The sequence below is a fragment of the Limulus polyphemus genome, unplaced genomic scaffold (assembly GCF_000517525.1).
Source record: "Limulus polyphemus unplaced genomic scaffold, Limulus_polyphemus-2.1.2 Scaffold1536, whole genome shotgun sequence".
NCBI lineage: Eukaryota > Metazoa > Arthropoda > Merostomata > Xiphosura > Limulidae > Limulus > Limulus polyphemus.
Genome location: NW_013667146.1, coordinates 20917 through 43546, shown reverse-complemented (window position 1 = coordinate 43546; position 22630 = coordinate 20917). Strand labels below are relative to the sequence as shown.

The 22630-nt window shown below is 30.6% G+C and overlaps 2 protein-coding genes across 8 annotated transcripts in view; one reads left to right on the top strand and one right to left on the bottom strand.

Moving 5' to 3' along the window:
• The first annotated feature begins 1177 nt into the window (after window positions 1–1177).
• On the top strand, window positions 1178–13846 carry LOC106463996 (voltage-dependent anion-selective channel protein 2-like). Of its 6 annotated transcripts, none has more exons than XM_013924100.2 (9): window positions 1178–1225; window positions 4371–4451; window positions 5315–5449; window positions 6011–6131; window positions 7223–7333; window positions 9316–9432; window positions 9903–10053; window positions 11226–11283; window positions 13399–13846. In XM_013924100.2, the coding sequence occupies exons 2-9, from the start codon at window positions 4388–4390 to the stop codon at window positions 13488–13490; spliced, it is 849 nt and encodes a 282-aa protein (XP_013779554.1). In that variant the 5' UTR covers window positions 1178–1225; window positions 4371–4387; the 3' UTR covers window positions 13491–13846. The 6 variants fall into 6 exon arrangements, with proteins under 6 accessions (XP_013779554.1, XP_022247355.1, XP_022247356.1 ...); XM_022391647.1 differs by having other exon boundaries at window positions 1191–1210; XM_022391648.1 differs by lacking the exon at window positions 1178–1225 and adding an exon at window positions 1316–1426.
• A 3281-nt stretch (window positions 13847–17127) lies between these two features.
• Window positions 17128–22630, bottom strand: part of LOC106463994 (H/ACA ribonucleoprotein complex subunit 1-like) — a 10598-nt gene continuing 5095 nt past the window's right edge. For both annotated transcript variants that reach the window (XM_022391644.1, XM_022391645.1), the window contains 4 exons: window positions 20799–20947; window positions 18746–18805; window positions 17888–17990; window positions 17128–17532 (listed from right to left, as the gene is read on the bottom strand). In XM_022391644.1, the coding sequence (XP_022247352.1) occupies window positions 17243–17532; window positions 17888–17990; window positions 18746–18805; window positions 20799–20947 (602 nt within the window). In that variant the 3' untranslated portion in view covers window positions 17128–17242. The remainder of the gene's footprint in view (window positions 17533–17887; window positions 17991–18745; window positions 18806–20798; window positions 20948–22630) is intronic.

Genomic DNA, 22630 nt, shown 5'->3' with positions numbered 1-22630 from the left:
GGGATGGAGACAAAGAAGACTGACCTTCTGAGGGCCCTGGCATTTAAGCTGGGTGACAAAGACGAACTTCACATTTATCCGTCATTTCGGGGTGAAGCGACAGCTCGGGGGTGGCAAATGGTAGTTTCTGTGAAACATTTCTAGTCAGACCGGATTAACACATATACTTAAATGATGCCATAGTGTACGGCCACCCAGCTGTTGGTCAGGCTGGGTGGTCATAGTTCATAGTTCACAAGTTTTAAGACTGATGATACTTACGCCTAACTTATAAACTTTCTTGGCAAAGCTAATAGATCGATAAATAAATACACTAATACAGCGAGCAACTAAATAATATAAACGACACTACAACTCTTACTATTGTCATTGAACTGAATCACTCATTAATTCATTAAATTGCATATTTATACAGTACTCTTGTTTTTTCATATCACAAGATTCTTCTCGATTCTCAACTTTTATGAACTTTCTAGATCTTGTCTTGCGCTATATAGCAAACATCCAAATCCAGATTTTAAAAATTATTCTTTATAAATAATGTTATAGGCTTAGTGCTACATTTCAGCAATTAAAAAAAAAAACCCTTCAAGATGACACTTATGGCCAAACATGAGAATCGAGGCACACTAATACAAAGAATACAAACTGTATGAAAAGAAACAATCTAAAATAATACTAAACAAACTGAGATGCACAAATGTTTAACATAAAGTTTTGCTGTGTTCGTCATTCCATTTGTTCTTCATTATCTACTACTACTGGATAATATATCCTAGTTATTACTTTCCTTGTTATTATTTTTCTGATATCAGTTATTTTGGGACTTGTTATGGCCTGAGTGTTAGAGCGAACTTATCACTCAATATATTCGCTTTTTCAGCCATGGGGTATTAAAATATGACGGATAATTCCACTATTCATTGATAGAGAGTAGTCCAAGAGTTGGGGGGGGGGGGTAAAGTTGATTAGCTGACTTCCTCCTAGTGTATCACTTCAAAATTAAGGATGGTTAGCGTAGATAGCCCTGGAGTAGACTTGCACCAAATTCTACAAGGAAACAAATTGTTATTTTGGGTTTTATTTTCATAAATATAATTTTGTATTATAATAGCACTTATATAATGATATTTTAACATATTTAGTTTAAGCCCGTTATTTTGATTTTCATACACCAGATGGCTGCTATCCAGAATACAAGATACGTCTGGTATTAATTTCTTGGGTAAGTATACAAACGTGCCTAGCAATAAATTCTAAAGAGTAATCGGGTATAATTAATATATCTGATTTTTTTGGGATTGCTGCTAAATTAAAATATCGTCACGTTCCTTTTATTTTATTCTGTTCGCTAACATGCAAATTTAAATTAATATTTTTTTAAAGTTAAAATTACAATCGGTGCAACACCTCGGCGTTAGGTCAGGTATTTGTGTAATTACTTCAGCGTCGGATTTTAGTCACTCACTTTAATAATACTATTATTGATAATATTAATAATGCTAGTTATGGTGTAGTACCTACCTGTTTACAGGTTGCTGATAGAGCGCTGCAACTGATAGTTTATTATGTTTTACTTCAATATCAGTATTCGTACTACTGCTCTCACTGTTTCATTGGGAAAGTCGGGGATTTAGGGATGGAGGCCTAAGGATGTAAAAAGGATAGAGTTTTACTTTTAGATTGTAGGTTGAGGTGCGAGGTATAGTGTCAAGGGGTGTTGTGAACATGGCCAGAGAGCAAGGTACGAGATATAGAGAGCAGCTGAGGCTTAACTTAGCTAATTTTTTAAATTTTATTAGTTCTTCACATGGTTGGAGCCCTTTTCAAGCTTGAGGGTTTTTCTGACATCTTTAGCTCTAGTGTTTTTCATTTGGTGTGTTAATTTTTTTAAGGTGGAGTTGGTCTTTTTCTGATGATATTTACTTTCAAGGCTGTGAATAGTACCCTTCTTAGGCAATATACCTATTTACAATAGTATCTTAGGGTGTAGGCTCTCCTGGGGAATGTCATTTTAGAATAAGTACTTTGTACTCTTAGAAAGTCACTGCACCTAGACTGCATTTATCACCTTTCACAAAACAGGGTCTACTGTGGGTACTATTTTTGATGATACAGGTCATATGGAGATAGAATTCTTTGCCATCCAAGAGGAGTATTGTTTAATGAGTGGAAAGAAAGATGTTTGTTTGTTTTTAAAAATAGTTCCTAATAAGTGAGAGGAATCTGTCTTTAATGTATGGGAGTTTAGTTGATCTATGGATTTCTTTGATGTGTGTGTGTGTGTGCATAACTAGGTGGTTTGTTTATTATTTTAATTGCTTTGTTTTGTATTCTTTGTAGTTTTAGATAATTGTTATTTGATATATTGAGTATTGCCGAGCATCTGTATTCTATAGATGGACATACTAGTGATTTTTATATTGTTAATTTTATTTTGACTTTGAGTTTGCTTAAAGCTTTAAGGATATTAAGTTGAGATATGAATTTGGCTGTGATGTTTTTAATGTGTTGGTTCCAAGTTAATCTAGTGTGATATCACTGATTATGCCATTTCCAAATTTAAACAGTAAGTTAATATCACATGTTTGAGAATTAGAAATTGAAATTTGTACTGGCTTAATAGCATTTTAAATTTTCAACTTAATAGTACTATTACTATGATATGTTATATTCAATTTAAAAGAAAGTAAAAGGGTGTAAAAATGTCCCTAGTACTTTGAAACCCACTGATTATGTAGTGTAAAGTAATGAAATTGTGGCTATTTTATCACTATTAGTAGGATTAGTACTACTACTACTACTACTAGATATAGTATTGGTTTAAGTGGGTTAAGTTTGTGTAAGGCTTCAGTTTTACCATACACTTTATAATGTGTATTTTGCTGCAAGACTAATTCTACACGGTATGCACTAATTAAATGAAAAAACTAAATTATTTCATCCCCTCCTGTTACAGGAATGGAACTTTATTTAGCAATGGTGGATTTATGGTAGTTTCTCATAACAGGGGTTTAATCCTCTAAGATCTTGGTTGGTCTTGCAGAAAAGTTTCATTTTTACTTAAATGTGCATAACAAATTCAAAAAATTAATTTCATAAATGTTTATCTAAGGATGCCTCATCCTTGCCTTGGGAAACAGGTTTAGGATATAATATGCTAAATAAAAATTACACGAAGAAAGTTTTGAAATGGATGTAATTTGTCTAAGCAGTACGTATTCTACTGTCTGTACGGTGTAATGGAACAAAATGTTGTTAATCTAATCAGTTACACTCAACTGAATTAAACTTAAATTGATGGCTGCTGTGCATCTGGGTTTGATATCATAACGCATTTTCAAGCATTTTGTAGACATGAAAGGCAAGTGGATGTGTTGAATGATGTAAAATGTCATGATCAAAATGCATGATATAAATATGATTGGTTCTGTACCTTATATAACGAAATCAATACATAGGGCACTATCAGTATTTTTAATTTCTCATATTCCTGTGTATGTCTTTTGGAGTTAACTATATTTTCCTGAATTGTTATATTAAAACTAAACTTTATGATAAAAATGGGAAAATATCAGATTATGTCATAAATAAATAATGAGTATATAGCTCTCATAAATATGAAATTTAATGATAAAATAGAGGATGTTGTGGTTTATGAAGATAAAAAAAGGAGCTAAAGAAGACTAATGTGGATTATAAAGTCTAGAGCTTGGTTCAAAATATGAAATCTGACTTTGAAAATTTTATACTTGTAGTATGTTAAATGTGAAGATGATTTATTTAAGATTTTTATTAGTCTCGGAAAGATTCATTAAAACTCTTTTTGTACAAAAGAAAACGATGCAAGAGACTACAACAGACAAAACCCAGAATGCTTCTGTCTGAAACATTTATCGTTCCTATAATATTGCATTAGGTTCATACCAGGTCATCTTGCAGGTAGTTACATATTGTGTTTGTGTAAAATACTCTGCTTGTTTGAATAATACCAAATTGTAGAATAAATATGCCAAACTTGCAACCCATGTTGTGATTAGGAGGGACCTCAAAGTTTTGCAGCATCAATAGAAATCTGTTTAGCTTCTAGACCTAGCCTAAAAAGGACTGATACAAACAGGTGCATAGATTTTAAATTAATTATTATTCATGAAATAGGTTTAATAATACATGTAACTTAGTTTTAAAGGTAGACTCTAAGAGTATATATATATATATATATTTATATATGTTACAACTGTCAAAGTGGGTTGAATAAATCTGGCAATCTTATTAAAGAGGTTAATGAATCATGTAAGAAATTCAGTTTTGATTATCATCTACTGGTATATTTAAATGGTAGAAATTCTTTCTATGTGTGTTTATTGCAGATTGTCAGTGTTGAAATATGGTCCCTCCTTGCTATGCTGATTTAGGAAAAACAGCCCGTGATGTGTTTAACAAAAATTATAGTGAGTTTTCTTGAGCACCCTTATACTTGACTTTAATGAATCTGTTTTTGCAATCTAGAAAAAATATTAGTTTATCCTTATACTTTTTATTTTCCTAAATTTTATTTGAAACTTATACTTTGCATAATATTTTTTTAATGTAATAGTTACAAATTGTATTGTGAGCACATTAGCAGTTATGTATTCAAACTTGAGTAAAAACTTTAAGCTTATTGTACTCAACATGGACTAGGCCTATTTTATTGTAGAATTAAAGAAAATTAATAATTAATTCCTTACATTTCTATAAAGATAATGCCATGTCTGAATGATAAGCATGTACAGTTTAATTTTCACAGATATCATTGAAAGGATTTGGCAAATCATTGTTCAGTGAATGCTAGTCCCAGTTTATATTAAGATTACATTTATAAATTCTCTGTCCAATCATTTTACTATATAGATGTCTCCAAATAAAGTTTTTTATAGGTATAAAATAAAATTTAGATTAAAGAAACATTTGTCCAAAGATGAAAATACTCCCATTAGAGTTACAACTAATTTATGACCAATAAATATTGCATAACATGTAATAAAATTCAGTGCTGAATATTTTGTAAGTATGAAATAGGAATCTTATAAATAACTTGTGAAAATTATTTTGTTTGAATTACTATTTGATTGTTTTATGTCTGATTTTTAAATTACTTATTTTGATATTTTAATTTAGTATGGATTGGAAAATATATATATGGAATCATAATTATAGTTATTTTTCTCTAACAACTGTACGAAATTTTCAGTAATGAAAACACGTAAATGACAAGAAATGTTTTACTGTGGATATAGATTAACAGAAGCTTTCAAATAAAACTTTTTCATAGATTTTGGTTTATTGAAGCTGGAATGTAAAACCAAAACTGAAAATGGTGTTGAGTTCACAGCAAGTGGGACTTCTAATAGCGATACTGGACGAGTTCAGGGATCACTTGAAACTAAATACAAAATTAGTGATTATGGTAAGATTTTATTGTGATATTTAATTGCATTAAATGATATTTTTCAATGCAATATATTAAAAACATTTTATACTAGTGCAGTTAATAGAAAAATTTGTTTTAAAATTTGAAATGTTATCTCTACTAATACTGCATATTACTTTTTAAAGACAAAAATGAAATCCAAAACATTAATACAATAAGAGAAACTTGTATGTCCAGTTTAAGAAGAAAGTGAAAAATGTAAAACTTTGAGTCAAGGTTGGCATAATATTTGCAATAACTGGACTTCCTTAATCCTGTAATTGTGGCTAGTATTTGGCTTGTAAAAACTAATTACTTGGAGTTTTATAAAACATACCTTTTCTTAATGAAATGTATTTTTGAATGAGTTATCTAAGTTACGTTCTTTATATTATCTATAAATAGAGAATACGATGAAGTTGTTGTAAGGAAGAAGAGAAATACGTGGTTAATATCGCACCTTGACCTTCTCTTCCTCTCTTCAGCAAATGTAACAAATGTTTTTTTTTTGTATATTCAGATTAATTGCACATAATGTTTTTGCTTACTTGCAAACAGGGTTTACCTTGAAAGAGAAGTGGAATACAGACAATACACTAGCAACAGAATTATCTATTGAAGATCAGCTAGTTAAGGGTTTAAAGCTTGGGTTTGATGGAGTTTTTGTGCCTCATTCAGGGTAGGTGTATATATACTTTTACAAATTTTTTTAAATCTTACCATTCCAATTGCTTGTTATTCTTCTGCTTTCATTGTGTAAGGATTTAATCTGTATAACTTAATGTTTGTCTGTATGTACCTGCTTAGGATTGGCTATGAAACCTTATAATGTTGTCATATTGTTTTAAGATACACTCATCATGATCAGTGGATTTATGTAAATATAATCAGACCTTTTTAACCGGAACAGAAAAAAAAGTACTCTTTGTGCTATTTTGTTAAAGTTGATAATTGTGAATGGAACCTAAACATTTTGTGTAATCTACATTTTTCACTAGATTCTGTGTATTTCGTAATACAGTCAGTTACTGGAATTTCCTTTTATTGCAGGCAATCATGTGTATTTATAAGATAGTGGTCAAGTAACTGTCTCCTCTCGATGAGACAGACACATTTATTTACTATTTAATCTGCTAAGTTAGCTTTGATTTCAGATTTCCTTACATGCATTTTTGATGTTTCTACGCAGATGAAGTCAAATGTATTACATTTCTAATAATATAAATGTTCTCCCTTTTGTTTATTAGTCAAATTGTTAATTTATAAGTAAGTTAGTGAGATTACCTGAGTGTGAAAGTGAACTTGGGGGCCCTGTAATCTACTTTCTGATCAGGGATGTGAGAATGGCTACTGGAAGGGTAATAATAAATATATATATGCATGTATGTATGCCACTTTATTTGATACACAGTATGTTGGCTTCAGAAAATAGCTAACTCACACAGGACCCAGTAACAAAGTAAAAATAGGAAACAAATGTGTGGAGCTGAGTAACACAGAATGGTATTTTATGTTGAACTTTTGAAGGACTGTAGTATTTGTATAATTGTCACTCACTGCATAAAAGATGCAAAAAACATCAGAACTATAGATTTATATGATAATTTTTTAAATGTCTTTCTAAAAACATTATAATGCTAATTACTTTTATCAACATCAGATGTAAGTAAAATTATCTGAAGATACCCTTATAATATTCTCATGTTGAAGGCTTTAAAACATGTAATTAGTTAGCCTAATTATTTCATTTTTTAAAATTTTCTTCCCTAGAAAGAAGACAGGGACTCTGAAAACAGCATACAAGTTAAAAAATTTTCATCTAAATACTGACATAGATCTGGATCTATTGGGAATTGTCTTTCATTGTGCAGGGGTCTTACAGTAAGTGTTTCTTTCATGATGATCTGTTTTTGATATATAATAGTCATGTACGATGAAGAATCAGTTGTGTTGGTTTATCAGTAACTAACAGTGTGGTTTAATAAGAATTACTTTCATTATATGTAGGTCAAAATGAACATGTTACAATCTTTTTCTACAAAGTTACATTCAAAATGTAATTAAGCTACTTAATTATAAATGAGTGTCAATAAACTTAGCATCAAAATGTACTTTATAATTCAAATTTTTATATTATGTAATACTTGGTTTCTTAATTTCTTTGTATGACACGACACTTCTTTACTCAGAATTACCCATTTCAGGTATTCTTTCTACCCCTATATGAGCTTCGGAATTTAACATAAATCACATGCTTATAATATAGGTATTTCTAAGACAATGTAAACTGAAAGCCTCCAGTCTTCTTTCTTCACTGAGATATAAACAAGAAAGCAAAACCCACATGGTATACTCTCTTATCACATGTTGTCTTTCAAAAAATATCAATAATTGTCTCTGAAATTTGCTATTGGAGTAGTTATAACCAATAAAAGAAAAGATTTCAATTTACTGAATTCCTTATAAGACTAGATTGTTCTTACCATATTATTCATCCAAAATTTTCAATCTTTGCTATTGCTGATTCACCTCAACTAGCCAATGGAATAATTTTAACCAATTTATAGCTTAATTAGAAAGCTGGTTAACTTCGTTGTATTCTTTGTGTGCATTATTTTGTGCTCTAAATCGCATATTTAGTTATAAATAAAAATTCAATAAAGTGCTAATAAAAACCTTACCAAAAGTAAGGTTAACTTTTATCGAGACTTTAGCTGCAAAAAATACAAAGATCCATATTTAATTACTGAATTACTTGTTTTATATGTATATTTTTTATTTCTTGTTATAAAAGTAATTAAAATTTAAAACTTCAAAATGTACTAGGTTAGATAATCAATAGCATGTGCATGTGGTGGTTACAAAGTTGGTCAAATTAACCAGTGCCATATATAGTTAGTATTAGGGTATAGAAAATAACAGATAAAATATATAGTTTTACTGAAAAAAACTTGATATTCATTTAGGACTGTGACTGGGGATGTCATGTGAGGTATGATTGCACGTAACAATGTGAATGATGATCTGGGAAATACTGTACTTTTAAGCCCCTGAATAGTGTTTAGGTTACCTGAAATAACCTCGGAGAAAGAAGTCACGAGGGTTGAAATCAGGTGAAATTGGAGGCCAGAATACTCTGTATTTGTAGATGTAAGGAAACCTATTTGCAAATCATGTCACATCTGAAGGTTTCATAATCCAGCACCATGTTACCAAGTGTGTTGTACAACGTTGCCAAGTTTCATACTATTGATATGTTATATATCAGTTATTGCAAAAATATAACATGAGATATAAAAAAATCTTTCTCTAGTTGTATATATATATATATTTGTTATATTAAGAGGAAATTTATTCTGTAATAATGATAAAAAATATGACTAAGATATTTACATACTTTAATGCCATAACCTGTTTTTTTTTAATATTACTGAATTGCTAGACATTTCATATTTTTACCATACCAATTTTCCATGTGCATATATTGTTATTTTTTTTTCAGTGTTGTCATAAAACAGTTATTTGTTGTTGATGTTTTTCAAAATTAAAAAATACATGGCATTATAAAGATATGTTAATGCTGAGTTGATAATTCCTATTCAGCATTTTTTAATTTTCTTTAAGATTCAGTATAAGAACAATAATTTTCTTCCACTTGAATTTTCTTTGATATTTATTATATGGAAGGTCCACACTGGTATCAAAAACATGGAAAGTTATGTTAGTTCAATATTTAATCAAATTGTTTTCCTACACACAGCTGTTAAAAATATTTAATCAAACTGAATGCTTTACGTCTTTACACAAAAATGAAACGGGTGTATGTAATAAGTTTCAACATCTGTTGTATTTTAATATATTAGTTGTCATGGTTGGTTGGCTGGTTATCAGATGTCTTTTGATACAACAAAAAGTATGCTAACCAGAAACAACTTTTCAGTGGGATACTCAGCCTCTGACTTCACTCTTCACACAAATGTGTAAGTTATACTTTCAACACTTTATAAGTTCAAATATGAGATACCCATTTTTAGTGTGTACATACTGAGTAAAATCTTTAATGGTTTCTTTTTGTTTATTGCAAGGAATGATATGGAAAAAGTTGTTTTTTATCATTAACTGTTGAACAGAACAAACTACCATCATAAAACTACAAATTAACCCAGTAAATGCAGCTAATGTAATGTACTTCTCTATATATTTGTCATTGGTAGCCTTTAAAACAGAAATAGTTAATATGTCTTAACTAAAAAGCATATGATTGTTAATTAATAACAAAAAAAAACATTGACAATAAAAACTAAACAAATATGTATAACATAAAAGTTGACTTAATTAATTTTCAGAATTTTAAACTACATTTTTATGAAAGTTATAAAAATATTTGCTATATTTTGTAATGAGGTTCTTTTGATTTATCAGATAAATATGTAACTAGATTTAATTTCAGTAATGACGGACAGGAGTTTGGAGGTTCTGTCTATCAGAAAATAAGTGATAAACTAGATACAGCTATCCAGTTGGCCTGGACTGCTGGCAACAATGTCTCTCGTTTTGGTATAGGCTTTACGTACAAAATAGATGGCAACACAACTTTCAGGGTTTGTATATATATATATCTTAAAAAATCATAGAAAAATCACCTTTAAATCACTGTGATAGTAATTTATTTACTTGGCAACATTTCAAGCAAACAGTCTTTTTCAAGCCAGAAACAAGGTAACTTTTGAGGCCTCAGAAAAAGTTTTGTTGTTTATTGACATGTGTATACAGTAGTAGTTCATAATCAGGACTTTTTTTTTTCATTGAAGTACATAAAAAATATGTAATTCTTCCCCAAATCATCTAGACCAGACATACTTACAGATACAGTCTGTTTACTTAACTTGGACCTAGTTTATGTGTGGAACAAATGTGCTGCCATTTGTTGCTAAAACTTCATAAAAAAACAAACATTGTTTGCTTGAAACATTGCCAAATAAATAAATTACTCTAAAAGTCTAATTTCTTTATTTTATTACCTTTGCATTTTTCTCCTTATATATATATATTTTGCTGATCCATAAGCCTATTTGATTGTTCAGTATTTAATTCATGTTATATTACAATGTTTTATGTTTCAGATATGAATAATGCCAACGTGCATTTTATAGTGATTTATGTCTGAAAGAAAAGTGTTTTTAAAATACTTTGATAACACAAACAAACTTGCATATAAGAAATGATGGAAATAGGATGTAAACGGCAAAATATTTGTATTAATTTACTTCTATTTTGAACATCTTTGTGTTGCCATGTTGTCAGGATTTGTTATATACAAGTTAATAATGACAATTTCAGTAATTTCATGGTTGAGAACTTGTAAATGCCAGCAAAAAAATTAAATTTCTAAGCTGTGAAAAGTGAATATAAATATATGACTTTTTTGCTTTAATTAAAATGAAATCAATTATCAATAAAACGCAAATTTTTCCAAGTCATAAGAAAAAAATAGTTGTACTGATAACTTACACTGTATGACTTGTAATACCTAACAAAAGAGTGAACTGACTTTAAAATTATTTCTAATTTGTTCAAATTCCTTTAAAATTCATTTAACGTGATAGTACTGTATACTTTTGTAGGATTAGAATTTGTATTGGGTTGTTTCTGTGTTGCTGAATTACATTTTTGCCTTTTTATAAAGCATTTATTCTTCATTCTACCATAAATCATTTTTGCATAATCAAGAAATCTTTATTTGAGAATTATTAGGTATAATTTTCTGTTACAGGGTAAAGTGAACAACTCCAGTCAACTGGGATTAGGCTGTACTCACAAGATGAGAGATGGTAATTCTATAATGCTGTTGTGCTTCTTAGTTATTGCATATTTTAACTAATACTGAGCATTTATATTATTGTTGGATATTAGTGGCTGTGTAGGTATTAAATCAATGAGATTAGGATAAATAGCAACTGGATATTTTATCTAATACTGAGCATTTATATTATTGTTGGATATTAGTGGCTGTGTAGGTATTAAATCAATGAGATTAGGATAAATAGCAACTTGATATTTTATCTAATACTGAGCATTTATATTATTGTTGGATATTAGTGGCTGTGTAGGTATTAAATCAATGAGATTAGAATAAATAGCAACTGGATATTCAGTTCCTACTCATCATCTCTCAGTTAAGGCCATGTCATCGTGTTTGTTCACTTTCATTCAAAATTTTATTGAACTACTATTTCATAAATTTATGTCAATAAATTTGGTATCAGATTGTAGATTATAATTCAGATTTTAGTACTATATGTTAGTTAATTTAAAAATATCAAAAAAAAATACACAGCTAATGACATATGTTGAATGCAGCACTGGTTCAAATTAGATGTTTATGATGTCAAAATACAAAGTCTGTAGTTTCGTATGAATTAGGAATTCAAACTACCGATATTGACAAGCTAACATATAAAATAAGAACCTCTTTTCTATTTGCTAAGATATCGCTGATGTACTGAATCAAACACAGTGGCCCTCTCTTTCCAATTTTGGAAATCCTTCCTTATATACACTTACTTCTATATATGATGTGTGAATAACCAGTCAAAAGCTCAGAATGTCCCCCTAGTGGTTTTTCTCAGCCATTTTGATGTGTTATTGTATTTATCTCGTTCTTTTCACACAAGATTTCAAGGGGATAAGGTAACTCTTTAGTGAGACCTAAATACAGCTTAGTTACTAAGCCTGATAAATTATAGTGGAATTCTATGGTATTGATATAGTAATTTTTTTTTTATTATTATTTAAAGTGCATATATAAAACCTAAAAAAATTTCTTTTCACATTCTCCATGAGGGAAAGTTCATAAGGCTTAGCAACCCATGACAAGCAGCAAATGAATACAAAGGTCGTAACTAGAAGAGATAATTGTTTGATTCTTTATTTACTGTTCTGTGTTTTGAGAACTTATTTGTAAATAGTACTAATGTATATAAATATAATCATTGAAATGTGACTGTATTTTACAAAATACTAGTCCACTAAAGCACAGCCAAGACAGGTAAGTTTTATATTATTGGATATGGTGTCACGAGTGCATGTGCGCCTCGTCATTGTAACTTCTGTATTGTTAGCCAGGCATGGCTGGAAGGTCAATATAATAAATATATAACGTTATGAGATTTAAGCTATTTAGACTAAACAATCGTGTTATAATCTGTAGAATGAAAAAAGCATAGTTTAAATTTACTTCTTAATTTTTTATGGTGGTTACGAGGCCAGTCAAATTGACAGACCCCATAGAGTTAGAGTAGAGAAAATAACAGAAAAAAACTGAAAACAAACGTTTGAAATGTATTTAGGAGGTTTTAGAGATTACACAAATAACATTTGAAATTTTTGGGACAAATAATAGTTTTTTTAGTTATAACATGAAAATCACTTCGCACTTGGGACTGGTAACAAAACAGATTCAATATTTTCACAAACAAATTATTATGAAAATACTTCATTAAAAAAACCTGAGTGTTTGTGTTTGAAAGGCTTGTAATCTTTACTAAAAGTCTACCAAATTTTGTGAAGATTCACTTACTGCATAGTATATATACTTAATGTGTATATTATACCAAGCCTGTCGTGAAAGTGTTAACCATTGTAAAGCTAACTAATACTTACGTTAATGATAAAAATGTTTTTGGATTAATTATATTTATCCAACTTTTTACATTTGTTCTTACAAAATAAAAGTGCTTATTGTTAAGAATTTTTATGTTATAAAAATCCAGATTTTAAACTTTTAACTGCAGGAGATAGTGTTCATGAATATTTATTTATCATATCAATTTCAATTACTAACAAATTATGAAATATTTGAGGAATGTTGGATATTCAAGAATATTGAATTGACTTCAAACTTTTGTTTTTTTATGATGTTTAATATCTCTCTCTTTTTTTAACAGGTGTACAACTCACCTTATCTTGTTTAATTGATGGAAAAAACCTAAGTTCTGGAGGTCACAAACTTGGATTAGGGCTAGACTTGGAAGCATAGTGCTTGCTTCTTCAAAATCATATTTTCAAGAATGGTGCTTCATTTATGTCATGCATTTGATCAGTTTTTTTTTAAAAGCTGAAGGTGGTAGCTGACCTTGAATAACTTACACCATTATATTTATTCACTGTACAATACTGTTTAAAAAAAAAAAGATATTTAAAAGCTTCGAAATTATCACTAGTTTTATACTGCCATACTGTGAAATTTGTATTTAATAAGGAATATTTAAAAAAGTAGACATTTGTGTATAATTAATATAATATACCAAAAATTTTCCTTACTAAGCTGTTAACTTGAAATGTTTATCACTACTGTATGTTCCTATGCTGGAAATATAAAAATATCAAAACTTGTGTTGCTGAATGTTTACAGTGATTTCCAAATTTTACATGTATTGTCTTTACATCAATTCGGAAAATGATAGAAGTAGAAACAAAAACAGTGTGTTTATTTCTTAACCACCTCAAAACATTACTTCCCTATGTACTAAAACAAGTCACTGCCCACTATGGTTCAGAGTTAATTACCTCTGCCACCGAAGGTTATGTTTTCACCCCTGTGTTTGTGTGTATTTGTCAGCAAGATTTCTTGAAAATGGCCAAATGGATTTGGATGAAGGTTGGTATACCTTTCAATTATGATCCAACTTAGAAATGATGAGTTTATGGAGGATCAAGGTGACGAAAATCCAAAAAATCCCTATCTGTTAACATGGGGGATTGGATTATTCACATTATTTTTGCTCTTTAAAAAAGATTAAAAATGGTTGGATTTTGATTAAACGTGCTGGACATACGTAGAATATTATTTCTCGTTGTCCTGCCAAAATTGATCCAAGTCCATTGATAATGATGGACATAAGGACACATTTTCCAAATTTTTTTAGAGCCAAATATGATCGATATTGTGTGGCGGAGGTATGCGTTCTACCGAGTACCCCTGTAGTTGTGTATTATTCACCTACATACTAATTACAACTTGTAAATAAGACCAAAAATTATATTACTGAAACTATAAGGCAAGCTAGCATCAAAACAGAGTGGATGCAGTTTTACTTCTACAGAACAAATCCTCCAAGTTACTGAACATGTTTTTAATACCTTACAATACGTGGACTAAACAAATAGTGAATTATATTAAGAAATTTGATGTTTTTGCCTGTTCCAACTCAATATAAAAAAAACCAAGTAAAATCATATTTTAACTCTGTGGTATTAATTGTAATATCAATGGTACTTTTATGTAATTTTTTTATATTAGGAAAAAAAAACAAAACAATTTGATGCATGAATAGCTTCAAAAAAATATTTCAAAAACACATTGGGGTCCACTTGGTATATGTAGGATTAAAGTAACCTTTGAGACCCCAGAAATAGTTCTGCTGTTTATTGACACATGTACAGTAGTAGTTCGTAATTAGGACTTTTATTTTTAAGCTGGTTCATTGTCTTGGAATGTACCTGAAGATAAAATACTTGAATCTGATGTTATTGGACAGCTAAAACATTTCGTAATATAAAGTTGCAGGCATTCTTAGGGATTCAAATTGGGAAATAAAAACATTGTACTCAAACTTTGAAATTATAAAAATCTAGACTACAATTCATTCAGATACATATAAAACGTGTAAATCACCCAAATCATCTAGACCAGACCTATTTACAGATACTGTGTGTTTACTTAACTTGGACCTAGTTTACATGAAGAAAAAATGTGCTGACATCCGTTTCTAAAACTACATAAAATATTTAACCTACTCACTTTTACAAGGACTGTAACTTCCTCACAGATTTTCCTATAGTTTGGTAGTCAACTTTATTTCCTTTGAATTTCTACACTAACTTTCATAGCCTAACATTAAAACCTGTTACAGGGTCCATAATAACCTTAATATGACTAGTATTATCAGCATTTATGGTATTGAAATACTATGTTGAAAATTTTTTATACCTTTGATAGATTGTTTAGCCTGAAGACGAAAGGCCTTCGAAACATCGTTCTCTACACTTGCGTTTCTACAACAGGCAGTTGCCACCCATTTAACAAAGTTTCATCATTTTTTCTTATATCTACTGGCCAAACTTATGATAAAAAATTCACTTGCAAGTACATGTTATAATTACTATTACACCACCAGATGCAATGGCATTACTTTGTTCCGTTTGTATTAATTGTGCTGGAAGACATTGTTGATTAAACACTCTGAAAAGACAGTATAATTTACTAACCATGTCATAGGTTAATTTAGGCACATGATCTGCTTAATAATGACAACATTTCTCTTTGAAAAATTTGGCATGGTAGTTTGTTTAACTGTACCTTACAGTAACCAGTCTGTGGCTGATTGTTACCAAATAGTGAGGTAAGAAAAGAAAGATTAACTTTAATTTTAGCATAACTTTTAAGAAAACAAATACCTTGTTGTCCCTTAAATTGTAAATTAAAAGAAACAAGAAAAGTCAATCCATGTGAATAATGAGGTAAAAATAATAAAAGTAGGCCTATTCGGTACTGAAGTTGATGGGACATCTAGAGTGATAGTTTATACGTTTCATTTTATGTATCATGAAATTCATTTTGGTATATTACTAACGTTAAACACAAAGTTTGTACTGTTTTTTTTATTTAGCTTTGTTTTGTTTGTAATTAATTGATGTAGGATATTTAAATAAAAAAGACTTAAAATGTGCGATACTTTACTCAATCCTTGCAAATTTAAGAGTTGCATATTAAGCCTCAATGGTATGGTAATTTATTCATTTTTTCATTTAAAATTAAAATGTTTTTGAAGTGGAAAAAAAAAGTCAAACCTTGGGTGTAAGGCCACAAGGTCTTAGCCATTTTTCTGTGACCCTGATAATCTAAACCATTACTTGACAAACCACTGGATTTATTGTCACACAATGTGTAATGTACCTTTAACCCCACTCACTCCCCCAGGAAGTGACACAGAGGGATAAGACAGTTGTTAAGAAGTTCTCCAAAGTAATCTTTAAAGTTATAGGCATTGTGATCTTTTCCAAGCTATCACGTGAATTTTGGTTGAAGATGTTCGTACGACAACTTGCAATAAACACTTAAGCTATTTAGCTGAATAGTAGGGAATTTCTAAAAGATAATATAAAATTTCTGTGGAATGGAAAATATCGGAACTACCAAAAATTGGTTGTTTTTGGTAAGAGTATGTAACAGCCCTACAATTATATCATAAAAAATAAAGATGTGTTCAGATCGGGGGTTTACAATTTTCAAGATGGGGATATCCCATTTACTTAATGGCATTAGAAAATAAAGGAATATGGATCAATTTGGGGTAAAAGGGCAATCTAAAAAGAGACCTGTAACAAGTCATACACCAACCTTAGTAAACATTCATGAAACCAATAGGGTATGGGTTTACCAAGATAAGGCTTCCAGTCATATCTCCTATTCAATGGTTGTATACGTTAAGCAGCTGAAGAATGAAATGGATAATCATGCTGTTCCATGTAAAAACGTATAGTATATATAGTTTCATGGTTACACGTTCAATCAAAATGACCAAGCCTGTGTATGGAGTTAACACAAACAGTAAAGTTACAAATATTACCTAGTTGTGGTTGCTTCTTTATGTCAATAAAATAAAACATACTAGTAACCAACAAACACATTCGTTTTACTAAAACATTTGTACAAAGTAAAGGAGTTATAAAATGTAAATTCAAATACATTAGTCACCAAAAGACTTTCTTTGGTTAAGTCCAGTGCCATTACCACCACCAAATCACCACGTCCTCCTCTCCCTCCTCGATCACCAAATCCTCCTCTTCCTCCTCGATCACCAAATCCTCCTCCCCTCCTCGATCACCAAATCCCCCTCTCCCTCCACGATCACCAAATCCCCCTCTCCCTCCACGATCACCAAATCCCCCTCTCCCTCCACGATCACCAAATCCCCCTCTCCCTCCACGTCCTCTTCCACCACCTCCTCGTCCTCTATGGTCACCAAAACCTCCTCTTCCTCCTCTCCCACCAAATCCTCCACGTCCTCCTCTACCACCTTCAAGGAAAAAGTTAAAATATATTTAGTGAGGTAACTATATTCCTTAGAAAATTATAGCAGTCAGGATCTGTACACTTAGAGTAAATTTACTGATATTTGTAATAACTATCATTTTAAGTTATTCAGTAACAGGAAAGCCTGCAGGAAGATATTAATTCTACAGCAGTTAGTTCAGTAGCATAATAAATAAGAAATATTTTGAAAACAATTTTTATAGATGAATATTACAGACAACACAAACCATGTTTTTAAAATGCAGTGTGTCACATTAAATTACTGTGAACTAAAAAAAATGTTATTATATAGCATAAAACACCTTTCATAATTAACACTATCTTAAAATAAATACTACCTCCACCTCTTCCCCCTCCTCTCTTCTGAACTTTATTCGGTGCTCCAGGTGGTTTAGGGAGAAACCTCTGTAGGGGGAGCAGCCGAGCAGGGTCAATGTAAACCTGTAACATTGTAAATGACACATAAACTGCAGTCCACTTTTACATAAATTATCTTCAAAAAATTTACATCTACCAACAAAGAATCATCTCATATCACATTGCTTAAGCTTTCATCTTTTGTGTAATACTATAGTTAAAAACCTGAAAAAACACTCTGACATTAAAAACGTCAAGCAATCCTCGTCATCTAAAAGGTATCAATCTTTTATACTTTCACAGAGATTTTCTTCTTTATCTTATCTGATTCCATACAAATATATATTTATTTTAATTCACTGTAAAACAGGGTTAGAGACAGCATTCTTAATAAATGCTATATTCTTACTGTACACTAGGGTTAGAGATGACATTCTGGATGCATATTTTAATTTCATTGTAATCCAGGATTAGAAATGGTATTCTAGAATGCATTCTCCACTACTTTTTCATAACTTAATAGATACGATACCCTTAAATCTAACGGTAAATTGGCCAAATTTGGTCAGTTATTTGACAGTACTACATACTTCTCCATAGTTCCACGTGCCAAATTTGTAAGGCAATTCTGTAAAACATAGTTTCTAAGTTCACTGCATATCATGCATAAAGATTTTTCCTGATAAATCAACCTTTTTTTACTGAATTATCCAATTTTTGACTTCACTGCTTATCATTACTAATCCAACAAAAAGGGGTACCCAGACCCAGTATTTGGCCAAATTTTAATACCCGTGCATCCCTAACTGCAATAGTAAAATAGGTAATTTCAGACTTACTTTTTGATTTTTGGAAAATGAACTTGCTTTGATGTCTTCTGTGAGTTTAACTGAAACGTACTAATGAAGAGTAAAGGAACAACAATGCATTGTTTTAAAAGCAAACATTGTCTACTTCAAAAACACCAGTACAAGTAACGTATAAATGTCAATAAACACTGTACCAAGCAATTACAGGATAACTAACTTGTAATAAGGTAGCTCTGCAACCAAAAACTTGTGAAACTAGTTTCTTCGTTTTTATAGTTTGATTATCATTCTCTGTCCAAGTCATTTTCTATTACCCTTTTGCTTGTAAAGTTTGTATGTGATATATCTGGTCATGAATCAGTTATATCCTCTACTGTGCCCTCCACATGGCATCATTGATCATGCCTGTATTTAGTGCTTACTGTTCACAGCTGGAGCTTAAACCCCTTACACCAAAACTAAATAGCCTCATGGTAAGTAACACAAGACTGGCGGTGTTGTCATAATGGACCAGGACTACCTAAAACATGGGCATGTAACTTCTCTAGAGTCCTTCCTCTTTCAAGTCAAAGCAATAATCCACTGATGAAAATCCTCGGTTAAGAGAATGATAACGAGCATTCATCACTCTTAAATTTTGCAGACACCAATACAATGGAGCTGAACTAAAAAAGACAAAGACTGTCTGAACAGCCTGGGGACATGTACAATTGATAGGATAATAATACCGAGCACAGTAAATACAAGTACGACCATAATAAATTGAAAGAAGCCAACATTTCTCCCAAAGAGCAGTACAATCAATCACTTCAAACAACTAAGTGAGATAAAGATGAGTTGCATATTTTCATAAGCCATCTTAACTGAGAAAACAATTCAAAGTATGATCAAAACACTCAACACCATCTATAACTGTTATGATGAATTGATCCAAATACTCATGTAGAAATAAAAATAAATCCATTTCACATTAGAACAAAGCCACTAATTCAGTGCCAGTATCCAATTGCATATTTACTCCAATGGAAGATATTTACATATCAAAGAGCTTTTCGTGAATGATTAAAAACAGTTTAGAAGAGTTTCCCTCACATGGCTGACAGAGAAATTGCCCAAATACTGAAAAATGCTGACAACATTTCAAGAATTTCAAGTTTTAAGTATCACCAATAAATTCAATTAACACTCGAGCCCTCATCCTCATGAAGTGGTGTAAAATATTACATACATCATGAAATAGTTTCTTTTAAAAACATTCGTTGAACCAGTCACATGCAGTACTCACCATTAAACAATGTTTAAATAGTTGCAAAATTCACAATATCTATATAAATATAATTGTACTGTCTGTTGTATGTCCATGTAACTACTTAGCAGGGTGTGGATGGATCTTCACCATGGGGAGATACATACAGATTTTCAGTCTTGCATTTTGCATTTTTTTACCACTACTTCACCCTCTGTGGATGGATCTTCACCAAATTTGGTAAGGAGGTTTATTGGATCCATGGTGAGATACATACAGATTTTCAGTTTTACATTTTTCGGTTTTTATGGGCATTTTTTACCACTGCTTCGCCTCTCATTGCTGGATCTTCATCAAATTTGGTATGAAGGTTTGATGGGTCCATGCGGAGATACATGCAAATTTGCAGTTTCACATTTTATGTCTTACAGTTTTCATGGGAGTTTTTACAATTACATATAAGGGAAGCAACTTTTCATGTCCTAAGATAACCTTTCATTAATCATGAATTTACATAACTTCTGTCCAAGAGGACAGGTGACAGGTACTCCACCTAGTAAAGTAATAAATTCAATGAAATTTTTGAAAATTTAGCATTTAATCTGTTTAATTAAAGTAAATCGATTTTTTTCTAATAGATTAAAACCTTTAAATCAATTAAAGCATCATTTTTCACTAGTGAAAATAGTGAAAATTTACTGATATACAACATTATTAAAATATACATTTAAAATTTTGACTGAATCAAGATAATAAAGAGCCAAAACATTTACTAAGAAACAGGTCACATAATAAAAAATAAATCATAGAAATAGTGACCAATGATAAAAAGGATACATAGTCTTTTATTGAGCCAAATATTTCATCAACTTTGCCAATCTGCTGTTTGTTTTCAAGATAGATAGGTGCATTGAAATATGGAACATCATCTATAGCTGCTTTACAAACAAGGTCATCTTGACATGGATGAGAAAAGTACCCAAATTCTAGGAGTAACAAAATAAATACGTCAATGACTTTCAGTAATAGAACTTTTTGAGGAAAGTACCCAAATTCTAGGAGTAACAAAATAAATACGTCAATGACTTTCAGTAATAGAACTTTTTAAGGAAAGTACCCAAATTCTAGGAGTAACAAAATAAATACGTCAATGACTTTCAGTAATAGAACTATTGAAACAGTTTTGATATCTATTCAAGTATAACCATTTGACCAATTAAAATAAATTGGCAGTTAACCATCGGTAGTCTTAAAGAACAACGAGATGGTATGGAGGATACTTTTTTTTTCTTTCCAAAATCTCCAATTACACTGAGAAAAAAAACAACAAAAAACAGTGACACCTCTTCCAGGCATGAGAAGGTTAAAGAAATAATTTTTTGAGACAGCTGTTGGGTAGGGATGATTAATTGCCAATTTATTTTAATTGGTGTTACAAAACAATTACCATGATTTCAACTGTTTAGAAATAATTTTCTTCAAACATTAAGAGTCCTAATGTTCCAAATTTAATTTCAAATAAATATGAATTTGTTCATTTCTGGACACCATGTAGACAGGGTAAAAAATAAACATCTAATTACCAAAGACTAAAATAATGACAATTTTGGTATTTGTCTTTAAGATAACAGTTACATGACACCTTTAGCCTTCTAAATATTAAAACAGTCCATCAAAATAATGAGTTATCATTAACACACACTCAACAAAACACTGTTAAGTATAATATTCTCAACTTTATGACAACAGAATTTGAAACAAGTCAAGATATGCAATCCTTAACAATATATATATTTTAATTTCAGAATAAGATTATTGTAGCTTTTCCTGAAAACAGGAAAATGGAGAGGCCTTATATAAGGTGTAGTGTGCAGTTTTGGTTTCATTTCTGTAGGAAAGATAACATGCTGGAAAGAGTGCAGAGCAAGTAAAATAATACCCTTCTTAAAAATCTGGACAACTAAAACATGTTTAAAAATGTTGATACAAGTTTGTTTTCTGGTGCAAGAAGAATTAGAAAAAGAGTTAATTCAAGTATTTAGTACTGTTATGGATTTGATTGTTGTGGTTCTAGATTGATTGTTTGTTTGAGATGCAGAATGAACAGGTTGGAAGTAAAAACTTGAGCATTTGGGAGAATAAGTTGAAGCTCTGGATGAAGTTGCACTAAGATGCTTTTTAACAAAATTATTTTTAACTAAATTGTTATGAACTTATGATGTTAGTGTTATCTTCAATGTTTGTTATGCGAGTATGTAAAATAATGGGTTTGTTTAACGTTTGCTGTTGGGTGAAAGGATAACAGATGGGCCAAACAATCTCTGTTATCTGTAATGCTTGGAGACGGCTTGAATGGGTAATGAAGAAAAACTTTAATACAAGTAACAGTAAAATGTACAATATTTCAATAAGGTTTTGTTACCATGTTTTTCTTAAGCTATTAAAAGATATGATACTAGATTGCAGCCTATATATAACTAATTTTGAAATTCTCAATCACATAATGAAAGTTTAAGCTCTGAAACATGGTCATATACACAGATAAGACATGCTAATTTTGAGATAAAATTCTACCTTATTGTATATATTTTTTTCAACTATATAATTTTGAATTTAAATCAGATCTAAGTTTGGCTGTCTACAAGTCATTGCCCAAAAATTTATTCAAA